Raw genomic sequence first — 26,805 nt, 5'->3', positions numbered from 1 at the left:
ATCATTCTCTCAGTAAAATGGCTTCAAAGAAATGGTTGAGTAAGCAGATATTACCACAGAAACTTGATCAATCATTCACAGAAACATTGTGTTCTGTGCAGCCAGTCTGTTTTCCTTTATCTAAGAGTTCCAACTAACCCACATATTGGTCTTCAAGTAAATCACCTGTCTGTCTGTCTGTCTGTCTGTCTGTCTGTCTGTCTGTCTGTCTGTCTGTCTGTCTGTCTGTCTGTCCGTCCGTCTATCTGTCCATCCATCTGTACAATTGTCTGGCCGTCCATCTGTCTGTCTGTCTGTCTGTCTGTCTGTCTGTCTGTCTGTCTGTCTGTCTGTCTGTCTGTCTGTCTGTCTGTCTGTCTGTCTGTCTGTCTGTCTGTCTGTCTGTCTGTCCATCCATCTGTACAATTGTCTGGCCGTCCATCTGTCTGTCTGTCTGTCTGTCTGTCTGTCTGTCTGTCTGTCTGTCTGTCTGTCTGTCTGTCTGTCCGTCCGTCTATCTGTCCATCCATCTGTACAATTGTCTGGCCGTCCATCTGTGTCTGTCTGTCTGTCTGTCTGTCTGTCTGTCTGTCTGTCTGTCTGTCTGTCTGTCTGTCTGTCTGTCTGTCCGTCTATCTGTCCATCCATCTGTACAATTGTCTGGCCGTCCATCTCTGTCTGTCTGTCTGTCTGTCTGTCTGTCTGTCTGTCTGTCTGTCTGTCTGTCCGTCCGTCCGTCCGTCCGTCCGTCCGTCCGTCCGTCCGTCCGTCCGTCCGTCCGTCCGTCTGTCCGTCCGTCCGTCCGTCCGTCCGTCTGTCTGTCTGTCTGTCCGTCCGTCCGTCTATCTGTCTCCAGAGTATATTCCCTTTTCTATATCTTTTTCAGAGAAACAAAGAAATCCATATTCTTAGGTTTTATTGGACCAGCAGTAGACGCTGTTGGAAACTAAACCAACTTACCCCGCCCTGCTAACTTTAAACGCCGTGTCTAACGCGTGCTAGCGTAGCAACTACTACCCCGCGGCTTCCCTGTTCCATCTATTCCTGTACACTGGACCCTATGATCACTTGGCTACATAGCTGATGCCTGCTGGACTGTTCATTTATCACGGTACTCCACTTAGTTTACCTTTGTTTATCTGTCGGCCCCGAACTCAGGCCCTGTGTGTAGTTAACCGACCCTCTCTGTCCAGTCATCGCCATTGTACCTGTTGTTGTTGTCTTAGCTGATCAGCTGTTGTTGTCTTAGCTAGCTCTCCCAATCAACACCTGTGATTGCTTTATGCCTCGCTTTATGTATCTCTCTAATGTCAATATGCCTTACTGTTGTTTAGGATAGTTATCATTGTTTTAGTTTACTGTGGAGCCTCTAGTCCCACTGTACATGCCTCAGATACCTCCTTTGTCCCACCTCCCACACATGCGGTGACCTCACCCAGTATAACCAGCACGTCCAGAGATGCAACCTCTCTTATCATCACTCGCTGCCTGGGTTTACCTCCGCTGTACCCGCACCCCACCATACACCTGTCTGCACATTATGCCCTGAATCTATTCTACCACGCCCAGAAATCTGCTTGACCAGCACAAAAACATCCTGTGGCGGACTGCAATAGCATCGAATAGTCCCCGTGATAGGGAAGTCAGGAAAGCAAAGGCTAGATTTAAAAAAAAGTTTTGGGACACTGTAAAGTCCATGGAGAACAAGAGCACCTCCTCCCAGATGCCCACTGCACTGAGGCTAGGTAATACGGTCACCACCGATAAATCCATGATAATTGAACATTTCAATAAGCATTTCTCTACGGCTGGCCACCCCCCGCAGCTACTTGCCCAAGCCTCCCCAGCTTCTCCTTCATCCAAATCCAGATAGCAGATGTTCTGAAAGAGCTGCAAAACCTGGACCTGTACAAATCAGCTGGGCTAGACAATCTGGACGCTCTCTTTCTAAAATTATCCACCGCCATTGTTGCAACCCCTATTAACAGTCTGTTCAACCTCTCTTTTGTGTCGTCCGAGATCCCTAAAGATTGGAAAGCTGCCGCGGTCATCCCCCTCTTCAAAGGGGGAGACACTCTAGACCCAAACTGTTATAGACCCATATCTATCCTACCCTGCCTTTCTAAAGTCTTCGAAAGCCAAGTTAATAAACAGATCACTGACCGTTTCGAATCCCATCGTACCTTCTCCGCTGTGCAATCCGGTTTCAGAGCCGGTCACGGGTCCACCTCAGCCACGCTCAAGGTCCTAAACAATATCATAACCGCCATCGATAAGAGACATTACTGTGCAGCCGTATTCATTGACCTGGCCAAGGCTTTCGACTCTGTCAATCCCCGTATCCTTATCGGCAGACTCAATAGCAAATTGGATGTAGTCTATCACAGTGCCATCCGTTTTGTAACCAAAGCCCCCATATACCACCTGTATGCTCTAGTCGGCTGGCCCTTGCTACATATTCGTCGCCAAACCCACTGGCTCCAGGTCATCTACAAGTCTCTGTTAGGTAAAGCTCCGCCTTATCTCAGCTCACTGGTCACCATAGCAGCACCCACCCGTAGCACGCGCTCCAGCAGGTATATCTCACTGGTCATCCCCAAAGCCAACACCTCCTTTGGCCGCCTTTCCTTCCAGTTCTCTGCTGCCAGTGAGTGGAACAAATTGCAAAAATCGCTGAAGCTGAAGACTCATATTTCCCTCACTAACTTTAAACATCAGACATCTGAGCAGCTAACCGATCGCTGCAGCTGTACATAGCCCATCTGTAAATAGCCCACCCAATCTACCTACCTCATCCCCATATTGTTTTTATTTACTTTGCTGCTCTTTTGCACACCAGTATCACTACTTACACACCATCATCTGCTCATCATCATCTGCTCATCTATCACTCCAGTGTTAATCTGCTAAATTGTAATTACTTTGCTACTATGACCTATTTATTGCCTTACCTCCTCACGCCATTTGCACACACTGTATATAGACTTTATTATATTTTTCTATTGTGTTATTGACTGTACGCTTGTTTTACTCCATGTGTAACTCTGTGTTGTTGTTTACTCCATGTGTAACTCTGTGTTGTTGTTTCTGTCACACTGCTTTGCTTTATCTTGGCCAGGTCGCAGTTGTAAATGAGAACTTGTTCTCAACTGGCCTACCTGGTTAAATAAAGGACTTGTTCTCAACTGGTCTACCTGGTTAAATAAAGGACTTGTTCTCAACTGGTCTACCTGGTTAAATAAAGGACTTGTTCTCAACTGGTCTACCTGGTTAAATAAAGGACTTGTTCTCAACTGGTCTACCTGGTTAAATAAAGGACTTGTTCTCAACTGGTCTACCTGGTTAAATAAAGGACTTGTTCTCAACTAGTCTACCTGGTTAAATAAAGGACTTGTTCTCAACTGGTCTACCTGGTTAAATAAAGGACTTGTTCTCAACTAGCCTACCTGGTTAAATAAAGGACTTGTTCTCAACTGGTCTACCTGGTTAAATAAAGGACTTGTTCTCAACTGGTCTACCTGGTTAAATAAAGGACTTGTTCTCAACTGGTCTACCTGGTTAAATAAAGGACTTGTTCTCAACTGGCCTACCTGGTTAAATAAAGGACTTGTTCTCAACTGGTCTACCTGGTTAAATAAAGGACTTGTTCTCAACTGGTCCACCTGGTTAAATAAAGGACTTGTTCTCAACTGGTCTACCTGGTTAAATAAAGGACTTGTTCTCAACTGGTCTACCTGGTTAAATAAAGGACTTGTTCTAAACTGGGCTACCTGGTTAAATAAAGAACTTGTTCTCAACTGGTCTAACCTGGTTAAATAAAGGACTTGTTCTCAACTAGCCTAACCTGGTTAAATAAAGGACTTGTTCTCAACTGGTCTAACCTGGTTAAATAAAGGACTTGTTCTCAACTGGTCTAACCTGGTTAAATAAAGGACTTGTTCTCAACTGGTCTACCTGGTTAAATAAAGGACTTGTTCTCAACTGGTCTAACCTGGTTAAATAAAGGACTTGTTCTCAACTGGTCTAACCTGGTTAAATAAAGGACTTGTTCTCAACTGGTCTAACCTGGTTAAATAAAGGACTTGTTCTCAACTGGTCTAACCTGGTTAAATAAAGGACTTGTTCTCAACTCACACAGGTCAATCCCGGTCCTGGGATCCCAAAGTGGTGCACTTTTTTGTTACAGCTCTACACTACACACCTGATTCAAATCAAAGGCTTGATGAGGACTATCAGGTGTTTAGCACCCATTAGAGCCTGGTTCCTCTCTAGGTTTCTTCCTAGGTTCCTGCCTTTCTAGGGAGTTTTCTCCCCTTCAGAGCCTGGTTCCTCTCTAACTTTCTTCCTAGGTTCCTGCCTTTCTAGGGAGTTTTCCCTCCTCAGGGCCTGGTTCCTCTCTAGGTTTCTTCCTAGGTTCCTGCCTTTCTAGGGAGTTTTCTCCCCTTCAGAGCCTGGTTCCTCTCTAAGTTTCTTCCTGGGTTCCTGCCTTTCTAGGGAGTTTTCCCTCCTCAGAGCCTGGTTCCTCTCTAGGTTTCTTCCTAGGTTCCTGCCTTTCTAGGGAGTTTTCCCTCCTCAGAGCCTGGTTCCTCTCTAGGTTTCTTCCTGGGTTCCTGCCTTTCTAGGGAGTTTTCCCTCCTCAGAGCTTGGTTCCTCTCTAGGTTTCTTCCTAGGTTCCAGCCTTTCTAGGGAATCTTTTCCTAGCCACTGTTCTTCCACATCTGCATTGCTTGCTGTTTGGGGGGTTTTAGGCTGGGTTTCTGTATAAGCACTTTGTGACGTCTGCTGATGTAAAAAGGGCTTTATAAATACATTTGATTTGATACAATGCTCTACTTTTGATCAGGGCCCACGGTGCTCTGTAGAAGTACACTCAGGGATAGGGCGCCATCTTGAAAGCAGCCACCGTTAGTGTTGATCACTTCATTATTTATTATAGATCACTTACTTATACAGATTATTGATCACGTTTCAATGGAAACTGGAGATTCTGAAGAAGTTACCACTCACTCTAGTAGTTTCAATCCATCAGTCTTAGACCTTGAATTTGTTGCTTCCTTCGATCTGCAAAGAGCCATGGCTTTCGTGGAGCGACAGCTAACTATGCTTCGTGGGAGGCAGTTGATGTGTTTAAGAGGATCCTCGGTTTGATCTCAGATTGGGGCGCGGTAGCGGCAAATACATTTACATTACAGTCATTTAGCAGACGCTCTTATCCAGAGCGACTTACAGTAGTGAATGCATACATTTCATACAATTTCATACATTTCTTTTTTTTTCCTGTGCTGCCCCCCCGTGGGAATCGAACCCACAACCCTGGTGTTGCACACACTGTTCACTTCTAATATGCGATTCAATGGTATATCGATTCAATTCAAAGGGCTTTATTGGCATGGGGGAAACATATGTTTACATTGCCAAAGCAAGTGAAATAGATACTAAACAAAACAGATAATAAACATTGATATCTTTGTCTTGTCTTTTACTCATGTTGCACATTTATTGCCTTAATACAATAATGTGTCCTATTTTCACACTAATATGATTGACTGATAACAGAAATATCTTTTCAGACTTGATATCGATTGACTGATTGACTCCATTTGTAAATATTGACCGTTTCACCCACAAAATAAGACTGGACTTCTTGATACATAAAATCATTAACGTTACTATGGTGAAGGGTATAATTATAGTATCATATTATAGCGTCATGCACTACAAATAACACAACTGAATAGACAAATACATTTTATTTATTGACATTAATATTTGTGGCTGCTTCACATCATGTATTGTTGTCTCTACCTTCTTGCCTTTGTGCTGTTGTCTGTACACAATAATGTTTCTACCATGTGGTGTTGCTACCATGCTGTGTTGTCATGTTGTGTTGCTACCATGCTGTGCTGTCATGTTGTGTTGCTACCATGCTGTGTTGTCATGTTGTGTTTCTACCATGTTGTGTTGTCATGTTGTGTTGCTACCATGCTGTGTTGTCATGTTGTGTTGCTACCATGCTGTGTTGTCATGTTGTGTTCCTACCATGTTGTTGTCATGCTGTGTTGTCATGTTGTGTTGCTACCATGCTGTGTTGTCATGTTATGTTGCTACCATGTTGTGTTGTCATGTTGTTTTGCTACCATGTTGTGTTGTCATGTTGTGTTCCTACCATGTTGTTGTCATGTTGTGTTGCTACCATGCTGTGTTGTCATGTTGTGTTCCTACCATGTTGTTGTCATGCTGTGTTGTCATGTTGTGTTGCTACCATGCTGTGTTGTCATGTTGTGTTGCTACCATGTTGTGTTGTCATGTTGTTTTGCTACCATGCTGTGTTGTCATGTTGTGTTCCTACCATGCTGTGTTGTCATGTTGTGTTGTACCATGCTGTGTTGTCATGTTGTGTTCCTACCATGTTGTTGTCATGTTGTGTTCCTACCATGTTGTGTTGCTACCATGCTGTGTTGTCATGTTGTGTTGCTACCATGTTGTGTTGTCATGTTGTTTTGCTACCATGTTGTGTCGCTGTGTGCATGTTGTGTTCCTACCATGCTGTGTTGTCATGTTGTGTTGCTACCATGTTGTGTTGCTACCATGCTGTGTTGTCATGTTGTGTTCCTACCATGTTGTTGTCATGTTGTGTTCCTACCATGTTGTTGTCATGTTGTGTTCCTACCATGTTGTGTTGCTACCATGCTGTGTTGGCATGTGGTGTTTCTACCATGCTGTGTTGTTATGTTGTGTTGCTACCATGCTGTGTTGTCATGTGGTGTTTCTACCATGCTGTGTTGTCATGTTGTGTTGCTACCATGCTGTGTTGTCATGTTGTGTTGCTACCATGCTGTGTTGTCATGTGGTGTTGCTACCATGCTGTGTTGTCATGTTGTGTTGCTACCATGCTGTGTCGTTATGTTGTGTTGCTACCATGTTGTGTTGTCATGTTGTGTTGCTACCATGCTGTGTTGTCACGTGGTGTTGCTGCCATGCTGTGTTGTTATGTTGTGTTGCTACCATGCTGTGTTGTCACGTGGTGTCGCTGCCATGCTGTGTTGTCATGTTGTGTTGCTACCATGCTGTGTTGTCATGTTGTGTTGCTACCATGCTGTGTTGTCATGTGGTGTTGCTACCATGCTGTGTTGTCATGTTGTGTTGCTACCATGCTGTGTCGTTATGTTGTGTTGCTACCATGTTGTGTTGTCATGTTGTGTTCCTACCATGTTGTTGTCATGTTGTGTTGCTACCATGTTGTGTTTCTACCATGCTGTGTTGTCATGTTGTGTTCCTACCATGTTGTTGTCATGTTGTGTTCCTACCATGTTGTTGTCATGTTGTGTTCCTACCATGTTGTGTTGCTACCATGCTGTGTTGTCATGTTGTGTTCCTACCATGCTGTGTTGTTATGTTGTGTTGCTACCATGCTGTGTTGTCATGTGGTGTTGCTACCATGCTGTGTTGTCATGTTGTGTTGCTACCATGCTGTGTTGTCATGTTGTGTTGCTACCATGCTGTGTTGTCATGTGGTGTTGCTACCATGCTGTGTCGTCATGTTGTGTTTCTACCATGCTGTGTCGTTATGTTGTGTTGCTACCATGTTGTGTTGTCATGTTGTGTTGCTACCATGCTGTGTTGTCACGTGGTGTTGCTGCCATGCTGTGTTGTTATGTTGTGTTGCTACCATGCTGTGTTGTCACGTGGTGTTGCTGCCATGCTGTGTTGTCATGTTGTGTTGCTACCATGCTGTGTTGTCATGTTGTGTTGCTACCATGCTGTGTTGTCATGTGGTGTTGCTACCATGCTGTGTTGTCATGTTGTGTTGCTACCATGCTGTGTCGTTATGTTGTGTTGCTACCATGTTGTGTTGTCATGTTGTGTTCTTACCATGTTGTTGTCATGTTGTGTTGCTACCATGTTGTGTTGCTACCATGCTGTGTTGTCATGTTGTGTTCCTACCATGTTGTTGTCATGTTGTGTTCCTACCATGTTGTTGTCATGTTGTGTTGCTACCATGCTGTGTTGTCATGTTGTGTTTCTACCATGCTGTGTTGTTATGTTGTGTTGCTACCATGCTGTGTTGTCATGTGGTGTTGCTACCATGCTGTGTTGTCATGTTGTGTTGCAACCATGCTGTGTTGTCATGTTGTGTTGCTACCATGCTGTGTTGTCATGTGGTGTTGCTACCATGCTGTGTTGTCATGTTGTGTTGCTACCATGCTGTGTCGTTATGTTGTGTTGCTACCATGTTGTGTTGTCATGTTGTGTTGCTACCATGCTGTGTTGTCACGTGGTGTTGCTGCCATGCTGTGTTGTTATGTTGTGTTGCTACCATGCTGTGTTGTCATGTGGTGTTGCTGCCATGCTGTGTTGTTATGTTGTGTTGCTACCATGCTGTGTTGTCACGTGGTGTTGCTGCCATGCTGTGTTGCTACCATGCTGTGTTGTCACGTGGTGTTGCTGCCATGCTGTGTTGTTATGTTGTGTTGCTACCATGCTGTGTTGTCACGTGGTGTTGCTGCCATGCTGTGTTGTTATGTTGTGTTGCTACCATGCTGTGTTGTTATGTTGTGTTGCTACCATGCTGTGTTGTTATGTTGTGTTGCTACCATGCTGTGTTGTCACGTGGTGTTGCTGCCATGCTGTGTTGTTATGTTGTGTTGCTACCATGCTGTGTTGTCACGTGGTGTTGCTGCCATGCTGTGTTGTTATGTTGTGTTTCTACCATGCTGTGTTGTTATGTTGTGTTGCTACCATGCTGTGTTGTTATGTTGTGTTGCTACCATGCTGTGTTGTTATGTTGTGTTGCTACCATGCTGTGTTATCGTCCTAGGTCTCTCTTTATGTAGTGTCTCTCTTGTCGTGAAGTGTGTTTTGTCCTATATATCCCCGCAGGAGGCCTTTTTGGTATGTCATTATAAAATAAGAAAGTGTTCTTTAACTGACTTGCCAAATTAAATAAAAGTTAAATACAATGAAAAAACAAATCGATCAAGCACCTTTTTTTTATTTTTAAAAACGCTTTTCTGTGAGGCTGTTTTACGTAAACTACGAAGTTTTTTAAGTGTAATTGCTACGTTGTCAGCGCAGCTGTCAGTGTGTGTTGGGGCCGGTGTTTAGCTGTCTTTAGCCAACCGGCTAGCTAGTTAGCTACAATAACAACAGGACATATGGCTGGAGTGCAACCCCAGGTAAAGCTTATAATTGTCATCTACTGCTTTACAACGGCCTGTCTTTATTGCTAGTTATAGCTACCAATTAACGTTATGCTTACGTTATAATCGAGGTGAATTGACAGCATGTATAACGTGGTTGTAAGCTAAATGCTAGCTAGCTAGCTAGCACGTTAGCTCTAGCGGTTTTCGTTGTGTCGTTGTGTGTTTTTAACCTGAAAATATCTAGGTAGATTTGTGATATTCCCTCAGTATCACAACGAGTTAAATAGCAAACTAGGTTATTCTACTAAAACAGGGGTGTGGTGGCAACATAAAAAGCTCCCCGTTTTTTCTCTCCACACGGTTTTGCTTTGATAGCTACATAGCCTAGTAACGTTAATCATATGATTTTATTTTATTTTAAATGTTTTAGTTGTTTTTTTTTTAGATCCAACGCTATTGTAGACATTTTATAATCAACACATCATCTAGGTTAACGTCGGCTATTTTTTTGTTGTTTGTTGTAAAGTTAGCTAGATCAAGTGTAGACTAACCGTGTAACGTTACTATGAATGATACACTTTTCGCTAAGAAACGTATTAGATCTGGGGTGTATTCATTACGCCGGTTCTGTAGCAACAACAACAACAATACAAACGTTTATTTTAAACGGGAAGCAAACAGAACGTAATGGGGCGGGACCTAGTTGAATTTTGTCCAATAGATACTCACGTTTAGTTCTCTGTTTGCTTCCGTTTGGTAAACAGTTTCCGTAATGAATACGCCCCTGTATTCTCTCTTCTCTCTCTCTTTTCATCTCAATTCAATTCAATTTAAGGATCTTTATTGGCATGGGGGAAACTTATGTTAACGTTGCCAAAGCAAGTGAAATAGATAATAAACACAAGTGAAATAAACAATAAAATGAACAGTAAACATTACACTCACAGAAGTTCCAAAAGAATAAAGACATTTCAAATGTCATATTATGTCTATATACAGTGTTGTAATGATGTGCAAATAGTTAAAGTACAAAATGATAAAATATAAATAAACATATTTCTATTTACAATGGTGTTTGTTCTTCACTGGTTGACCTTTTCTTGTGGCAACAGGTCATACATCTTGCTGCTGTGATGGCACGCTGTGGTATTTCACCCAGTAGATATGGGAGTTTATCAAAATTGGATTTGTTTTCTAATTCTTTGTGGATCTGTGTAATCTGAGGGAAATATGTGTCTCTAATATGGTCATACATTTGAAGAGGGCACGACAAAACCTTTTCCCCCTCAGGAGACTGAAAAGATTTTGCATGGGTCCTCAGATCCTCTAAAGGTTCTACAGCTGCACCAGCGAGAGCATCCTGAAGGGTTGCATCACTACCTGGTATGGCAACTGCTCGGCATCTGACCATAAGGCACTACAGAGGGTAGTGCGAACGGCCCAGTACATCACTGGGGAAAAGCTTCCTGCCATCCAGGACCTCTACACCAGGCGGTGTCAGAGGAAGGCCCGAAAAATTGTCAATGACTCCAGCCACCCTAGTCATAGTCTGTTCTCTCTGCTACCGCACGGCAAGCGGTACCGGAGCGCCAAGTCTAGGTCCAAGATGATTCTAAACAGCTTCTACCCCCAAGCCATAAGACTCCTGAACATCTAGTCAAATGGCTACCCAGACTATTTGCATTGCTCCCCCCCCTTTTTTTTTACAGCGCTGCTACTCTCTGTTGTCATCATCTATTCACTTTAATGACTCTACCTTCGTGTACGTATTACCTCAACTAACCGGTACCCCCTGTATATAACCTCCACATTGACTCTGTACCGGTACCCCCTGTATATAGTCTCCACATTGACTCTGTACTGGTACCCCCTGTATATAGTCTCCACATTGACTCTGTACTGGTACCCCCTGTATATAGCCTCCACATTGACTCTGTACTGGTACCTCCTGTATATAGCCTCCACATTGACTCTGTACCGGTACTCCCCTGTATATAGCCTCCACATTGACTCTGTACCGGTACCCCCTGTATATAGCCTCCACATTGACTCTGTACTGGTACCCCCCCTGTATATAGCCTCCACATTGACTCTGTACCGGTACCCCCCCTGTATATAGCCTCCACATTGACTCTGTACCGGTACCCCCCGTATATAGCCTCCACATTGACTCTGTATCGGTACCCCCCTGTATATAGCCTCCACATTGACTCTGTACCGGTACCCCCTGTATATAGCCTCCACATTGACTCTGTACCGGTACCCCCCTGTATATAGCCTCCACATTGACTCTGTACCGGTACCCCCTGTATATAGCCTCCACATTGACTCTGTATCGGTACCCCCCTGTATATAGCCTCCACATTGACTCTGTACCGGTACCCCCTGTATATAACCTCCACATTGACTCTGTACCGGTACCCCCTGTATATAGCCTCCACATTGACTCTGTACCGGTACCCCCTGTATATAGCCTCCACATTGACTCTGTATCGGTACCCCCCTGTATATAGCCTCCACATTGACTCTGTACCGGTACCCCCTGTATATAACCTCCACATTGACTCTGTACCGGTACCCCCTGTATATAGCCTCCACATTGACTCTGTACCGGTACCCCCCTGTATATAGCCTCCACATTGACTCTGTACCGGTACCCCCCTGTATATAGCCTCCACATTGACTCTGTATCGGTACCCCCCTGTATATAGCCTCCACATTGACTCTGTACCGGTACCCCCTGTATATAGCCTCCACATTGACTCTGTACCGGTACCCCCTGTATATAGCCTCCACATTGACTCTGTACCGGTACTCCCCTGTATATAGCCTCCACATTGACTCTGTACCGGTACCCCCTGTATATAGCCTCCACATTGACTCTGTACCGGTACCCCCCCTGTATATAGCCTCCACATTGACTCTGTACCGGTACCCCCCCTGTATATAGCCTCCACATTGACTCTGTACCGGTACCCCCCGTATATAGCCTCCACATTGACTCTGTACCGGTACCCCCCTGTATATAGCCTCCACATTGACTCTGTACCGGTACCCCCTGTATATAGCCTCCACATTGACTCTGTACCGGTACCCCCCTGTATATAGCCTCCACATTGACTCTGTACCGGTACCCCCTGTATATAGCCTCCACATTGACTCTGTACCGGTACCCCCCTGTATATAGCCTCCACATTGACTCTGTACCGGTACCCCCTGTATATAGCCTCCACATTGACTCTGTACCGGTACCCCCTGTATATAGCCTCCACATTGACTCTGTACCGGTACCCCCTGTATATAGCCTCCACATTGACTCTGTACCGGTACCCCCCTGTATATAGCCTCCACATTGACTCTGTACCGGTACCCCCTGTATATAGCCTCCACATTGACTCTGTACCGGTACCCCCTGTATATAGCCTCCACATTGACTCTGTACCGGTACCCCCCTGTATATAGCCTCCACATTGACTCTGTACCGGTACCCCCCTGTATATAGCCTCCACATTGACTCTGTACCGGTACCCCCCTGTATATAGCCTCCACATTGACTCTGTACCGGTACCCCCTGTATATAGCCTCCACATTGACTCTGTACCGGTACCCCCTGTATATAGCCTCCACATTGACTCTGTACCGGTACCCCCTGTATATAGCCTCCACATTGACTCTGTACCGGTACCCCCTGTATATAGCCTCCACATTGACTCTGTACCGGTACCCCCTGTATATAGCCTCCACATTGACTCTGTACCGGTACCCCCTGTATATAGCCTCCACATTGACTCTGTACCGGTACCCCCTGTATATAGCCTCCACATTGACTCTGTACCGGTACCCCCTGTATATAGCCTCCACATTGACTCTGTACCGGTACCCCCTGTATATAGCCTCCACATTGACTCTGTACCGGTACCCCCCTGTATATAGCCTCCACATTGACTCTGTACCGGTACCCCCTGTATATAGCCTCCACATTGACTCTGTACCGGTACCCCCTGTATATAGCCTCCACATTGACTCTGTACCGGTACCCCCTGTATATAGCCTCCACATTGACTCTGTACCGGTACCCCCCTGTATATAGCCTCCACATTGACTCTGTACCGGTACCCCCCTGTATATAGCCTCCACATTGACTCTGTACCGGTACCCCCCTGTATATAGCCTCCACATTGACTCTGTACCGGTACCCCCTGTATATAGCCTCCACATTGACTCTGTACCGGTACCCCCTGTATATAGCCTCCACATTGACTCTGTACCGGTACCCCCTGTATATAGCCTCCACATTGACTCTGTACCGGTACCCCCTGTATATAGCCTCCACATTGACTCTGTACCGGTAACCCCCTGTATATAGCCTCCACATTGACTCTGTACCGGTACCCCCTGTATATAGCCTCCACATTGACTCTGTACCGGTACCCCCTGTATATAGCCTCCACATTGACTCTGTACCGGTACCCCCTGTATATAGCCTCCACATTGACTCTGTACCGGTACCCCCTGTATATAGCCTCCACATTGACTCTGTACCGGTACCCCCTGTATATAGCCTCCACATTGACTCTGTACCGTAATACCCTGTATATAGCCTCCACATTGACTCTGTACCGGTACCCCCTGTATATAGCCTCCACATTGACTCTGTACCGGTACTACCCTGTATATAGCCTCCACATTGACTCTGTACCGGTACCCCCTGTATATAGCCTCCACATTGACTCTGTACCGGTACCCCCTGTATATAGCCTCCACATTGACTCTGTACCGGTACCCCCTGTATATAGCCTCCACATTGACTCTGTACCGGTACCCCCTGTATATAGCCTCCACATTGACTCTGTACCGGTACCCCCCTGTATATAGCCTCCACATTGACTCTGTACCGGTACTCCCCTGTATATAGCCTCCACATTGACTCTGTACCGGTACCCCCCTGTATATAGTCTCCACATTGACTCTGTACCGGTACTCCCCTGTATATAGCCTCCACATTGACTCTGTACCGGTAATACCCTGTATATAGGCTCCACATTGTTATTTTACTGCTGCTCTTTAATTACTTGTTACTTTTATTTGTTATTCTTATCTGTATTTTTTTTTTAATTGCATTGTTGTTTAGGGGCTTGTAAGTAAGCATTTCACTGTAAGGTCTACACCTGTTGTATTCTGCGCATGTGACGAATAAAATTTGATTTGACATTTGGCAGGAGGTTAGGAAGTGCAGCTCAGTTTCCACCTCATTTTGTGGGCAGTGTGCACATAGCCTGTCTTCTCTTGAGAGCCAGGTCTGCCTACGGCGGCCTTTCTCAATAGCAAGGCTACGCTCACTGAGTCTGTACATAGTCAAAGCTTTCCTTAAGTTTGGGTCAGTCCCAGTGGTCAGTTATTCTGCCACTGTGTTCTCTCTGTTTAGGGCCAAATATCATTCTAGTTTGCTCTGTTTTTTTGTTAATTCTTTCCAATGTGTCAAGTAATGATCTTTTTGTTTCCTCATGATTTGGTTGGGTCTAATTGTGTTGCTGTCCTGTGGCTCTGTAGGGTCTGTTTGTGTTTGTGAACAGCCCCAGGACCAGCTTGCTTAGGGGGACTCTTCTCCAGGTTCATCTCTATGTATAGTTGAAGTTGGAAGTTTACATACACTTAGGTTGGAGTCATTAAAACTCGTTTTTCAACCACTCCACACATTTCTTGTTAACAAACTATAGTTTTGGCAAGTTGGTTAGGACATCTACTTTGTGAATGACAAAAGTCATTTTTCCAACAATTGTTTACAGACAGATTATTTCACTTATAATTCACTGTATCACAATTCCAGCGGGTCAGAAGTTTATATACACTAAGTTGACTGTGCTTTTAAACAGCTTGGAGAATTCCAGATAATGATGTCATGGCTTTAGAAGCTTCTGATAGGCTGATTGACATCATTTGAGTCAATTGGAGGTGTACCTGTGGATGTATTTCAAGGCCTACCTTCAAACTCCGTGCCTCTTTGCTTGACATCATGGGAAAATCAAAAGAAATCAGCCAAGACCTCAGAAACAAAATTGTAGACCGGCACAAGTCTGGTTCATCCTTGGGAGCGATTTCCAAACGCCTGAAGGTACCACGTTCATCTGTACAAACAATAGTACACAAGTATAAACACCATGGGACTACGCAGCCGTCATACCGCTCAGGAAGGAGACGCGTTCTGTCTCCTAGAGATTAACGTACTTTGGTGCAAAAAGTGCAAGTCAATCCCAGAACAACAGCAAAGGACCTTGTGAAGATGCTGGAGGAAACAGGTACAAAAGTATCTATATCCACAGTAAAACGAGTCCTATATCGACATAACCTGAAAGGCCGCTCAGCAAGGAAGAAGCCACTGCTCCAAAACCACCATAAAAAAGACAGACTACGGTTTGCAACTGCACATGACGACAAAGATCGTACTTTTTGGAGAAATGTCCTCTGGTCTGATGAAACAAAAATAGAACTGTTTGGCCTTAATGACCATCGTTATGTTTGGAGGAAAAAGGGGGAGGCTTGCAAGCCGAAGAACACCATCCCAACCGTGAAGCACGGGGGTGGCAGCATCATGTTGTGGGGGTGCTTTGCTGCAGGAGGGACTGGTGCACTTCACAAAATAGATGGCATCATGAGGCAGGAAAATTATGTGGTTATATTGATGCAACATCTCAAGACATCAGTCAGGAAGTTAAAGCTTGGTCGCAAATGGGTCTTCCAAGTGGACAATGACCCCAAGCATACTTCCAAAGTTGTGGCAAAATGACTTAAGGACAACAAAGTCAAGGTATTGGAGTGGCCATCACAAAGCCCTGACCTCAATCCCATAGAAAATTTGTGGGCAGAACTGAAAAAGCGTGTGCGAGCAAGGAGGCCTACAAACCTGACTCAGTTACACCATCTTTGTCAGGAGGAATGGGCCAAAATTCACCCAACTTTTTGTGGGAAGCTTGTGGAAGGCTACCCGAAACGTTTTACCCAAGTTAAACAATGTAAAGGCAATGCTACCAAATACTAATTGAGCGTATATAAACTTCTGACCCACTGGGAAGGTGATGAAAGCTGAAATAAATCATTCTCTCTACTATTATTCTGACATTTCACATTCTTAAAATAAAGTGGTGATCCTAACTGACCTAAGACAGGGAATTTATACTAGGATTAAATGTCAGGATTTGTGAAAAACTGAGTTTAAATGAATTTGGCTAAGGTGTATGTAAACTTCCGACTTCAACTATAGGTGACGGCCTTGTTATGGAAGGTTTGGGAATCGCTTCCTTTTAGGTGGTTGTAGAATTTAACGGCTCTTTTCTGTATTTTGATAATTAGCGGGTATCGGCCTAATTCTGCTCTGCATTATTTGCTGTTTTACGTTGTACACAGAGGATAGTTTTGCAGAATTCTGCATTCAGTCTCTCAGTTCGATGTTTGTCCCATTTTTTTTTTAATTCTCTCTCTCTTTCAATTAAATTCAGTAGACTTTATTGACATGGAAAGTTAAATTACTTACATTGTCAAAGTATACATATAACAAAAATGGTGGGACCAACAGCAATAATAATAGTAGTAGTGGAAATGGGATTCAACAGCAACTACAACAACAATATTAATCAGAACAACAATACATTAAAGCGACGGTAGTAGACCAGTGTCAACATGACTGAGAAGACACATGCCGGTATGAAAGACAAAACAAAACTACATGGGAAATATTATCCACATTACATTGCACTTTTCACTGGCTGTCCCTCAGGTTGAGACAGGAGGACATATCTGTCTGTCCCTCAGGTTGTGGTAGGAGGACACATATCTGTCTGTCCCTCAGGTTGTGGCAGGAGGACACATATCTGTCTGTCCCTCAGGTTGTGGCAGGAGGACACATATCTGTCTGTCCCTCAGGTTGTGGTAGGAGGACACATATCTGTCTGTCCCCCAGGTTGTGGTAGGAGGACACATATCTGTCTGTCTGTCCCTCAGGTTGTGGCAGGAGGACACATATCTGTTTGTCCCTCAGGTTGAGACAGGAGGACACATATCTGTCTGTCCCTCAGGTTGTGGTAGGAGGACACATATCTGTCTGTCCCCCAGGTTGTGGTAGGAGGACACATATCTGTCTGTCTGTCCCTCAGGTTGTGGCAGGAGGACACATATCTGTCTGTCCCTCAGGTTGAGACAGGAGGACACATATCTGTCTGTCCCTCAGGTTGTGGCAGGAGGACACATATTTGGCTGACAAAACATTTTGGCTTTTCACCCAATAAATATTAGATTTTTTTCTTCATCTTTTATAGTTTGAAATTCTTTGTATTGAATTATAATTTTGGGAAAGAAATATTCTCTTAGGTGTGAGTATTTGTCACAGTGTAATAGGAAATGCAGCTCTGTCTCTACCTCTCCCCTGGAGCAGAGTGAGCACAGCCTGTCCTCTCTGGACAGCCAGCCTGTCCTCTCTGGACAGCCAGCCTGTCCTCTCAGCCAGCCTGTTTGTCTGTGACGACCGGTCTCTATAGCCAGACTGTCCTCTCTGGACAGCCAGGTTTGTCTGTGACGACCAGTCTCTATAGCCAGACTGTCCTCTCTGGACAGCCAGGTTTGTCTGTGATGACCGGTCTCTATAGCCAGCCTGTCCTCTCTGGACAGCCAGGTTTGTCTGTGACGACCAGTCTCTATAGCCAGACTGTCCTCTCTGGGCAGCCAGGTTTGTCTGTGACGACCGGTCTCTATAGCCAGACTGTCCTCTCTGGACAGCCAGACTGTCCTCTCTGGACAGCCAGCCTGTCCTCTCTGGGCAGCCAGGTTTGTCTGTGACGACCGGTCTCTATAGCCGGACTGAGCTCTCTGAGTCTGTACCTAGTCAGTGTTTTCCTCAGTTTTCTATCAGTCACAGTGGTCAGATAGTCTGCCACCATGTACTGTCTGTTTAGAGACAAATACCATATGTATGGGGTTGGTTTGGGTTAGTGAACTGAGCCTCAGAACCAGCTGGCTGACTGCTGTCCTGAGACTCTATGGGGTTGGTTTGGGTTAGTGAACTGAGCCTCAGAACCAGCTGGCTGACTGCTGTCCTGAGGCTCTATGGGGTTGGTTTGGGTTAGTGAACTGAGCCTCAGAACCAGCTGGCTGACTGCTGTCCTGAGGCTCTGTGGGGTTGGTTTGGGTTAGTGAACTGGGCCTCAGAACCAGCTGGCTGAGTGGACTCTGGTTTCATCTCTTGACGTTGTAGAACTGTGTGATGTAATGTTTTGGGGTCACTTGTTTTTAGATGACTGTAAAATGTGATGGCTCTGCATGCAGTATTTCGATTGGATGTTTTTCCCCATTTGGTAAATTCATTATTAGAGAGTGGACCCCATTCTTTACTGCCATTTTAGAGCAACTGGTTCTATAACTGATTGGAACATTTTGAGCCAGATTCTAATTGGAATTTCGATTTTAATGTTCCTTTTAATGGCATAGATGCTCTTCTCGCTTTGTCTCTCAGCTCGTTCACAGCCATGTGAAAGCTACCTGTGTTGCTGATATTTAGTCCTAGATAAGTGTAGTTTTTGGTGAGTTCTAACAGAACTCTCTCTCTCTCTCTCTATCCCTCCACCCCCCTCTCTCTCTCCTCCTGTCTCTCTCTCCCTCCACCTCTCTCTCTCTCTCTCTCTATCCCTCCACCCCCCTCTCTCTCTCCTCCTGTCTCTCTCTCCCTCCACCTCTCTCTCTCTCTCTCTCTATCCCTCCACCCCCCTCTTTCTCTCTCCTCCCACCCTCTCTCTCTCTCTCTCTCTCTCTCTCTCCCCTCTCTCTCTCTCTCTCCCCCTCTCTCTCTCTCTCTCCCCCCTCTCTCTCTCTCCTCCCCCCTCTCTCTCTTCTCTCCCCCTCTCTCTCTCTTCTAGGGGGATCTCCTGAAAATGTCTCACAGGGAGAACTGGAAGTAAGTCCTGGACAGTGAGAAAGTATTCATACCCCTTGACTTATTCCACATTTTGTTGTGTTACAGACTGAATTCACAATGGATTAAATTCTTTGTTTTCTCTCACCCATCTACACACAATACCCCATAATGACATCACAATACCCCATAATGACATCACAATACCCCATAATGACATCACAATACCCCATAATGACATCACAATACCCCATAATGACAAAGTGAAAACATGTTTTTAGAAATGTGTTCAAATTTATTGTAAATGGGAAAAACCTAATTTACATAAGTATTCACACCCCTTTGTTATGACACTCCAAATTGAGCTCAGGTGCATCCAATCTCCTTTGATCATCCTTGACACACACCTGTCTATATAAAGGTCCCACAGTTGACAGTGTAGAAACTATACCATGAAGTCCAAGGAACTGTCTGTAGATCTCAGATATAACCTCTGCCTCATCATAATTCTATATCTGGGGAAGGGCATAAAACAATTTCTAGAGTGTTGAAAGTTTCTATCATTGGGAAATGGGGAAAAATATGGAACTACCCAGACTCTGCCTAGAGCTGGCCGTCCCACCAAACTGAAGAACCCGGGCAAGAATGACCTTGGTCAGGGAGGTGACCACTGTGACAGAACTACAGAGTTCCTTGGCTGAGATGGGAGAACCTGCCAGCTCTTCACCAGTGGGCTTTATGGGAGAGTGGTCAGACTATAGCCATGCCTGAGAAAAACGGCACATGAAAGACTATGAAAGTCATAAGGTCAAATATTCTGTGGTCTGACGAGACAAAAAAAAGTGAACTATTTGGCCTGAATGCAAAGCGCTATGTCTGGAGTAAACCAGGCACAGCTTATCACCCGTTTAACACCGTCCCTACCGTGAAGCATGGTGGTGGCAGCGTCATGCTATGGGGATGCTTTTCAGTGGCAGGGACCGGGATACTGGTAAGGGTAGAGGGAACAATGAACGGAGCCAAATACAGTCAAATCCTTGAAGAGAACCTGCTTCAGAGTGCAAACGACCTTAGACTGGGGGCGAAGATTTATGTTCCAACAGGACAATGACCCCAAGCACACAGAAGAACAATGTGAAAGTCCTTGAGTGGCCCAGCCAAAGCCCAGAATCCCATTGAAAATCTGTGGAAAGACTTGACGATTGCTGTTCACCGCCGCTCCTCATTTAGCTTGAAGAATGGGAGAAAATCCCCAAAATCCAGATGTGTAAAGCTGATAGACATACCCAAGATGACTCAAAGCTGATACAGACATACCCAAGACGACTCAAAGCTGATACAGACATACCCAAGTCGACTCAAAGCTGATACGACATACCCAAGATGACTCAAAGCTGATACAGACATACCCAAGATGACTCAAAGCTGATACAGACATACCCAGGACGACTCGCTGCAGACACCCGCGCTCGCGATACAGACATACCCAAGACGACTCAAAGCTGATACAGACCTTCCACGAGTTGCATTATTTTCCAGAGAACACATTTATTTTACTAGGCAAGTCAGTTAAGAACAAATTCTTATGTTCAATGACGGCCTACCAGGGAACAGCGGGTTAACTGCCTTGTTCAGGCAGCAGAAACGACAGATTTGTACCTTGTCAGCTCAGGGATTTGAACTCGCAACCTTTCGGTTACCAGTCCAACGCTCTAACCACTAGGCTACCCTGCCGCCCCAATGTAGTACTAGTAGTGCCCATAAAGCCCCAAATTGATTATCCCTTTCATATCATGGGTATAATTGAACACATTTTGCCGGTAGAAATGTTTTTGCAACGTCCAATAGCTAAGTAGCTAGCAAGTTTACTTAGATAGCTACAGCAGTTGCCTTGGTAACCAGACAAACAAGACTCGCTAGTTTAGCTAAAGCGAAACCATCCGTTTTCTATTATTTTTCTATTAAAATAGTTTTTTCTATTTTCTATTAAGTTCAAATGCCAATGTTTTCAATTCGCCTTTTGCATTTTCTAAAGCAACTAAAACATAGAATATGTAAGAATTAAATATAGCCATTGAATTCCTCCGTGTTGATATAGAGGCCCCACAGTGGAGTTGTCATAATACCCATAAAACCTAGCGGTCAAACAGGGAAATGGTTTCAGTAGTTTTTCCACCATTAATTTTCCCCCATAGGGAATTTTAGAAACACTTAAAATAAGGACTATGTTTTGTGTGTAGGCTTACCCTGACGTGACATTTTGATAACCGTGTAAATCTCTCAGACATGGTGACTTTTATCAATATATTCGTCTCTATTTACTCTCAGATTCGAAAAATGCTAATTAGCGTCAAAGTAGACATCGTGTAAGACTACAAATCCCAGCATGCTCTTGCACCTCATCTCTAGCTGACACCTTTGCTAACAGGTATTGTGTCAATTTAAAATTTTGCACAAGACAGTTAAGAGAATTGTAAATTTAAAGAAATGTAGCCAATTTATTCATGACTAAATTTAGCTAACATTAGATAGTTAATCCAGTGATTCTTACCTTTGCTTTGATTCGTCAGTCTTGTCGTGTATTTGGCTATGCCGGATTAAGTGATATGACATGCTAACCTATAAAATCCTTTCTCTGTAATTAATATTACCGGATTAAGCTAATCATGTAAATGTAATTAACTAGAAAGTCGGGGCACCACGGAAGAACGTTTATAGAGCCGTTATCTTCCAAATAAACTCTTAAAATACTTAGTCATATTTTACATCGATAGCAGTCAATATTAACCCTTATCTTATTTTCAGTCTCATAATGAAAGTTGTAAATTCTTGGCTATCTTCACGAACCCTGGCTAACAAGTTGAATCAGCAATACAAAATTGGGTTTAATTATTTATTTACTAAATACCTAAACTAATCACACAGAATTACAAATACACCGAATACAAATGATGTCATACATGATGGCTGGTTACACAAAGGAAAGGGGGTTGGGCTTGAATGAAAGAGCGGGAAGATTTAGGAACAAAGAAACAGCAGCTATGCTATCGTAAATACATTATCTTATGCATTCTAAATTACCGCCCATTTGGAAAAGGAAAATGCAATAAATATTTACTCTGAGCTGCGCTTCGGTAGATTGGTCGTAGATGCTGGCCGGGTTGGCCAACAGATCTCCCTGTTACTCGGAAGAATGTCTCTGGTGGTAAATTGGATACGTGGTGGTATCTTCGTCTGGTTGTTAGACTGGATCCGTCGTCCGTCCTTTCCTAGCCCACGTCCACAGCGGCCGCTGCTAACTCAACGGCTAGGAAGTATCACTTCTGTAGTTCATACCATTCGCCACCAAAGCTCACGCCGAGGTTGGCTTAGTTCTGTACTTGACGTGTGTCCTTCTAACGTAGAGGCTGCAGACCTCACGTACTGGAACAACGGTTATCTTTTCGTCAAAGGCTTATATAGTGGAGAGGGGGAGGATGGTGTTTCATCGTTTATAACCCCTGTCTCTTCACAGGGGTGGGCATCTGATCAAGCAGGGCACTTTCCTTATGAAAACCCAATTCTCTCATTTGGAAGCTAAAATTACATTTAATCTCCTAACAAACAATTTCAATATCAAACATTTCAATTGCATAACAATTCCATGTTACTCTGATAACTAGAGGGTGTATACTTTCCCAGGTACAGTTTATGTCGTCCTGTCATCAGTCATAATGTCTCAGATGACAACCGAACCCATACTCATTACGTTCCAAAGCATATTTCCAACTGGTTTTATTACCAAAATATGGTTCCTTTCCCCATTTGTTTGATGTTCCCAGACTCTCTATATTTAACACAGGCTATTCAAGTCCTTCAGTAGGGTCAGTAAGAGAGGGGAAGGGAGAAAGGTATTTATGGGGGGTCATAAACCTTACCCACAGGCCAACGTCATGACAGTCTCGTCCAGATCATCATGGTATTTGTAGTTTTTTTTTAATGATAGCCACATTAGCAGCTAATTAGCATTTCCTTTTGGGGTGTAAATACAGTCGAATATCTTGATATTTCCTGTATTATGACTCATACTGTGGTACTCTATACCGTGCGTTATAGGGAAATAATGTACGCTCTAGAATGCCCTTCAAGCCAATCAGAAACAAGTATTCAACAATGCCATGGTATAATTAAGCAATAAGGCCCAAGGAGGTGTGGTATATGGCCACAGCGGCTAGGAAGTATCACTTCTGTAGTTCATATATGGTATATGGCCAATATACCACGGATAAGGGATGTTCTTAGGCACAACGCAACGCGGAGGTGCCTTATTGCTGTTATTAAACTGGTTACCAACCTATTAAAGCAGTAAAAATACATGTTTTGTCAAACCCGTGGTATATGGTCTGATATACCATGGCTGTCAGCCAATCAGCATTTGAAGGCTCGAACCACACAGTTTATAATGCTATATTATAAACTGGGTGGTTTGAGCCCTGAAAGCTGATTGGCTGAATGCTGTGATATATCAGACTGTATACCACGAGTATGACAGTTTATAATTAGCAATAAGGCACCTCTGGGGGTTTATGGTATATGGCCAATATACCACGGCTTATGGCTGTATCCAGGCTGTACTCCGCGTAAATATCTCATATAGAAACCATGATTGGACTGTCAGACAGTATTTGTTATACACTGACCGGACAGTTTATTAGGTACACCTCATCTAGTGCCAGGTCGGAACCCCCCCCCCCCCCCCCTCTGATTCTAGAACAGACTGAATTCTTCAGAGCATTCTAGAAGTTGTCGGTACATTCTAACAGCCCGTTCCATCTCATCCCATTACGCTCTATAGGGTTGAGGTCTGGGAGACGGACCAGGACACTCTAGTAAACTGAACTCACTGTCATGTTCCAGGCGATGTTTTTCCACTCCTCAATTGTCCAGTGTTGGTGACCGCTTTTTGTTGTTTTTAGCTGATAGGAGTGGAACCCAGTGCGATGAAAATTGCTCATCCGTGAAACAAGCGTTCTGAGATGCCGGTATTTGCCTGTTTGTGCTCCACCTGTTAGCTTGCACGATTCTTGCCGTTCTCCGTTAAGTTTTGCCCCAGAGGACTACCACTGCCTGGATGTTTGTAGTTTGTCGCACCGTTCTTGTTAGACAGTGTCGTGCGTGAAAAGCCCAGGAGGGCAGCTGTTTCTGAGATACTGGTACCGGACGATCATACAACGCTCAAAGTTGCTTAGGTCACTTGTTTTGCCCATTCTAAGGTTCGATTGTACCCATGATTGGACAGGCAGACAATATTACTATATACAACCAGTGATTGGCCAGTCAGACGGTGTTGCTATATACAGTAGAACCAGTGATTGGCCAGTCAGACGGTGTTGCTATATACAGTAGAACCAGTGATTAGCCAGTCAGACGGTGTTGCTATATACAGTAGAACCAGTGATTAGCCAGTCAGACGGTGTTGCTATATACAGTAGAACCAGTGATTAGCCGGTCAGACGGTGTTGCTATATACAGTAGAACCAGTGATTAGCCGGTCAGACGGTGTTGCTATATACAGTAGAACCAGTGATTGGCCGGTCAGACGGTGTTGCTATATACAGTAGAACCAGTGATTAGCCGGTCAGACGGTGTTGCTATATACAGTAGAACCAGTGATTAGCCAGTCAGACGGTGTTGCTATATACAGTAGAACCAGTGATTAGCCAGTCAGACGGTGTTGCTATATACAGTAGAACCAGTGATTAGCCAGTCAGACGGTGTTGCTATATACAGTAGAACCAGTGATTAGCCAGTCAGACGGTGTTGCTATATACAGTAGAACCAGTGATTAGCCAGTCAGACGGTGTTGCTATATACAGTAGAACCAGTGATTAGCCAGTCAGACGGTGTTGCTATATACAGTAGAACCAGTGATTAGCCAGTCAGACGGTGTTGCTATATACAGTAGAACCAGTGATTGGCCTGGTCAGACGGTGTTGCTATATACAGTAGAACCAGTGATTGGCTGGTCAGACGGTGTTGCTATATACAGTAGAACCAGTGATTAGCCGGTCAGACGGTGTTGCTATATACAGTAGAACCAGTGATTAGCCGGTCAGACGGTGTTGCTATATACAGTAGAACCAGTGATTAGCCGGTCAGACGGTGTTGCTATATACAGTAGAACCAGTGATTAGCCAGTCAGACGGTGTTGCTATATACAGTAGAACCAGTGATTAGCCGGTCAGACGGTGTTGCTATATACAGTAGAACCAGTGATTAGCCGGTCAGACGGTGTTGCTATATACAGTAGAACCAGTGATTAGCCAGTCAGACGGTGTTGCTATATACAGTAGAACCAGTGATTAGCCAGTCAGACGGTGTTGCTATATACAGTAGAACCAGTGATTGGCCAGTCAGACGGTGTTGCTATATACAGTAGAACCAGTGATTAGCCAGTCAGACGGTGTTGCTATATACAGTAGAACCAGTGATTAGGCCGAGTCAGACGGTGTTGCTATATACAGTAGAACCAGTGATTAGCCAGTCAGACGGTGTTGCTATATACAGTAGAACCAGTGATTAGCCAGTCAGACGGTGTTGCTATATACAGTAGAACCAGTGATTAGCCAGTCAGACGGTGTTGCTATATACAGTAGAACCAGTGATTAGCCAGTCAGACGGTGTTGCTATATACAGTAGAACCAGTGATTAGCCAGTCAGACGGTGTTGCTATATACAGTAGAACCAGTGATTAGCCAGTCAGACGGTGTTGCTATATACAGTAGAACCAGTGATTAGCCAGTCAGACGGTGTTGCTATATACAGTAGAACCAGTGATTAGCCAGTCAGACGGTGTTGCTATATACAGTAGAACCAGTGATTAGCCGGTCAGACGGTGTTGCTATATACAGTAGAACCAGTGATTAGCCGGTCAGACGGTGTTGCTATATACAGTAGAACCAGTGATTAGCCGGTCACACGGTGTTGCTATATACAGTAGAACCAGTGATTAGCCAGTCAGACGGTGTTGCTATATACAGTAGAACCAGTGATTAGCCGGTCAGACGGTGTTGCTATATACAGTAGAACCAGTGATTGGCCGGTCAGACGGTGTTGCTATATACAGTAGAACCAGTGATTAGCCGGTCAGACGGTGTTGCTATATACAGTAGAACCAGTGATTAGCCGGTCAGACGGTGTTGCTATATACAGTAGAACCAGTGATTGGCCGGTCAGACGGTGTTGCTATATACAGTAGAACCAGTGATTAGCCGGTCAGACGGTGTTGCTATATACAGTAGAACCAGTGATTAGCCAGTCAGACGGTGTTGCTATATACAGTAGAACCAGTGATTAGCCAGTCAGACGGTGTTGCTATATACAGTAGAACCAGTGATTAGCCAGTCAGACGGTGTTGCTATATACAGTAGAACCAGTGATTAGCCAGTCAGACGGTGTTGCTATATACAGTAGAACCAGTGATTAGCCAGTCAGACGGTGTTGCTATATACAGTAGAACCAGTGATTAGCCAGTCAGACGGTGTTGCTATATACAGTAGAACCAGTGATTAGCCAGTCAGACGGTGTTGCTATATACAGTAGAACCAGTGATTAGCCAGTCAGACGGTGTTGCTATATACAGTAGAACCAGTGATTAGCGCGCGAGCCGGTGCAGCAGCGGTGTTGCTATATACAGTAGAACCAGTGATTAGCCAGTCAGACGGTGTTGCTATATACAGTAGAACCAGTGATTAGCCAGTCAGACGGTGTTGCTATATACAGTAGAACCAGTGATTAGCCAGTCAGACG

General features: G+C 44.5%; 1 protein-coding gene across 6 annotated transcripts in view; it reads left to right on the top strand.

Annotated features, from left to right (window-relative positions):
- Window positions 1–9,036: 9,036 nt before the first annotated feature.
- rnf175 (ring finger protein 175) overlaps window positions 9,037–26,805 on the top strand; it is a 42,911-nt gene continuing 25,142 nt past the window's right edge. For all 6 annotated transcript variants that reach the window (XR_014392854.1, XM_082977319.1, XM_082977317.1 and 3 more), the window contains exons 1-2: window positions 9,037–9,155; window positions 19,022–19,059. Coding sequence is in view for 5 of the 6 variants with exons in the window: in XM_082977319.1 (XP_082833445.1) it covers window positions 9,135–9,155; window positions 19,022–19,059 (59 nt within the window). In the remaining variant the exon portion in view is untranslated. The remainder of the gene's footprint in view (window positions 9,156–19,021; window positions 19,060–26,805) is intronic.

The sequence above is a fragment of the Salmo salar genome, chromosome 07 (genome assembly GCF_965601325.2).
Source record: "Salmo salar chromosome 07, fSalSal1, whole genome shotgun sequence".
NCBI classification, from domain to species: domain Eukaryota; kingdom Metazoa; phylum Chordata; class Actinopteri; order Salmoniformes; family Salmonidae; genus Salmo; species Salmo salar.
The sequence above is the reverse complement of the archived record's forward strand: the minus strand, read 5'-3'. Positions and strand labels throughout refer to the sequence as shown.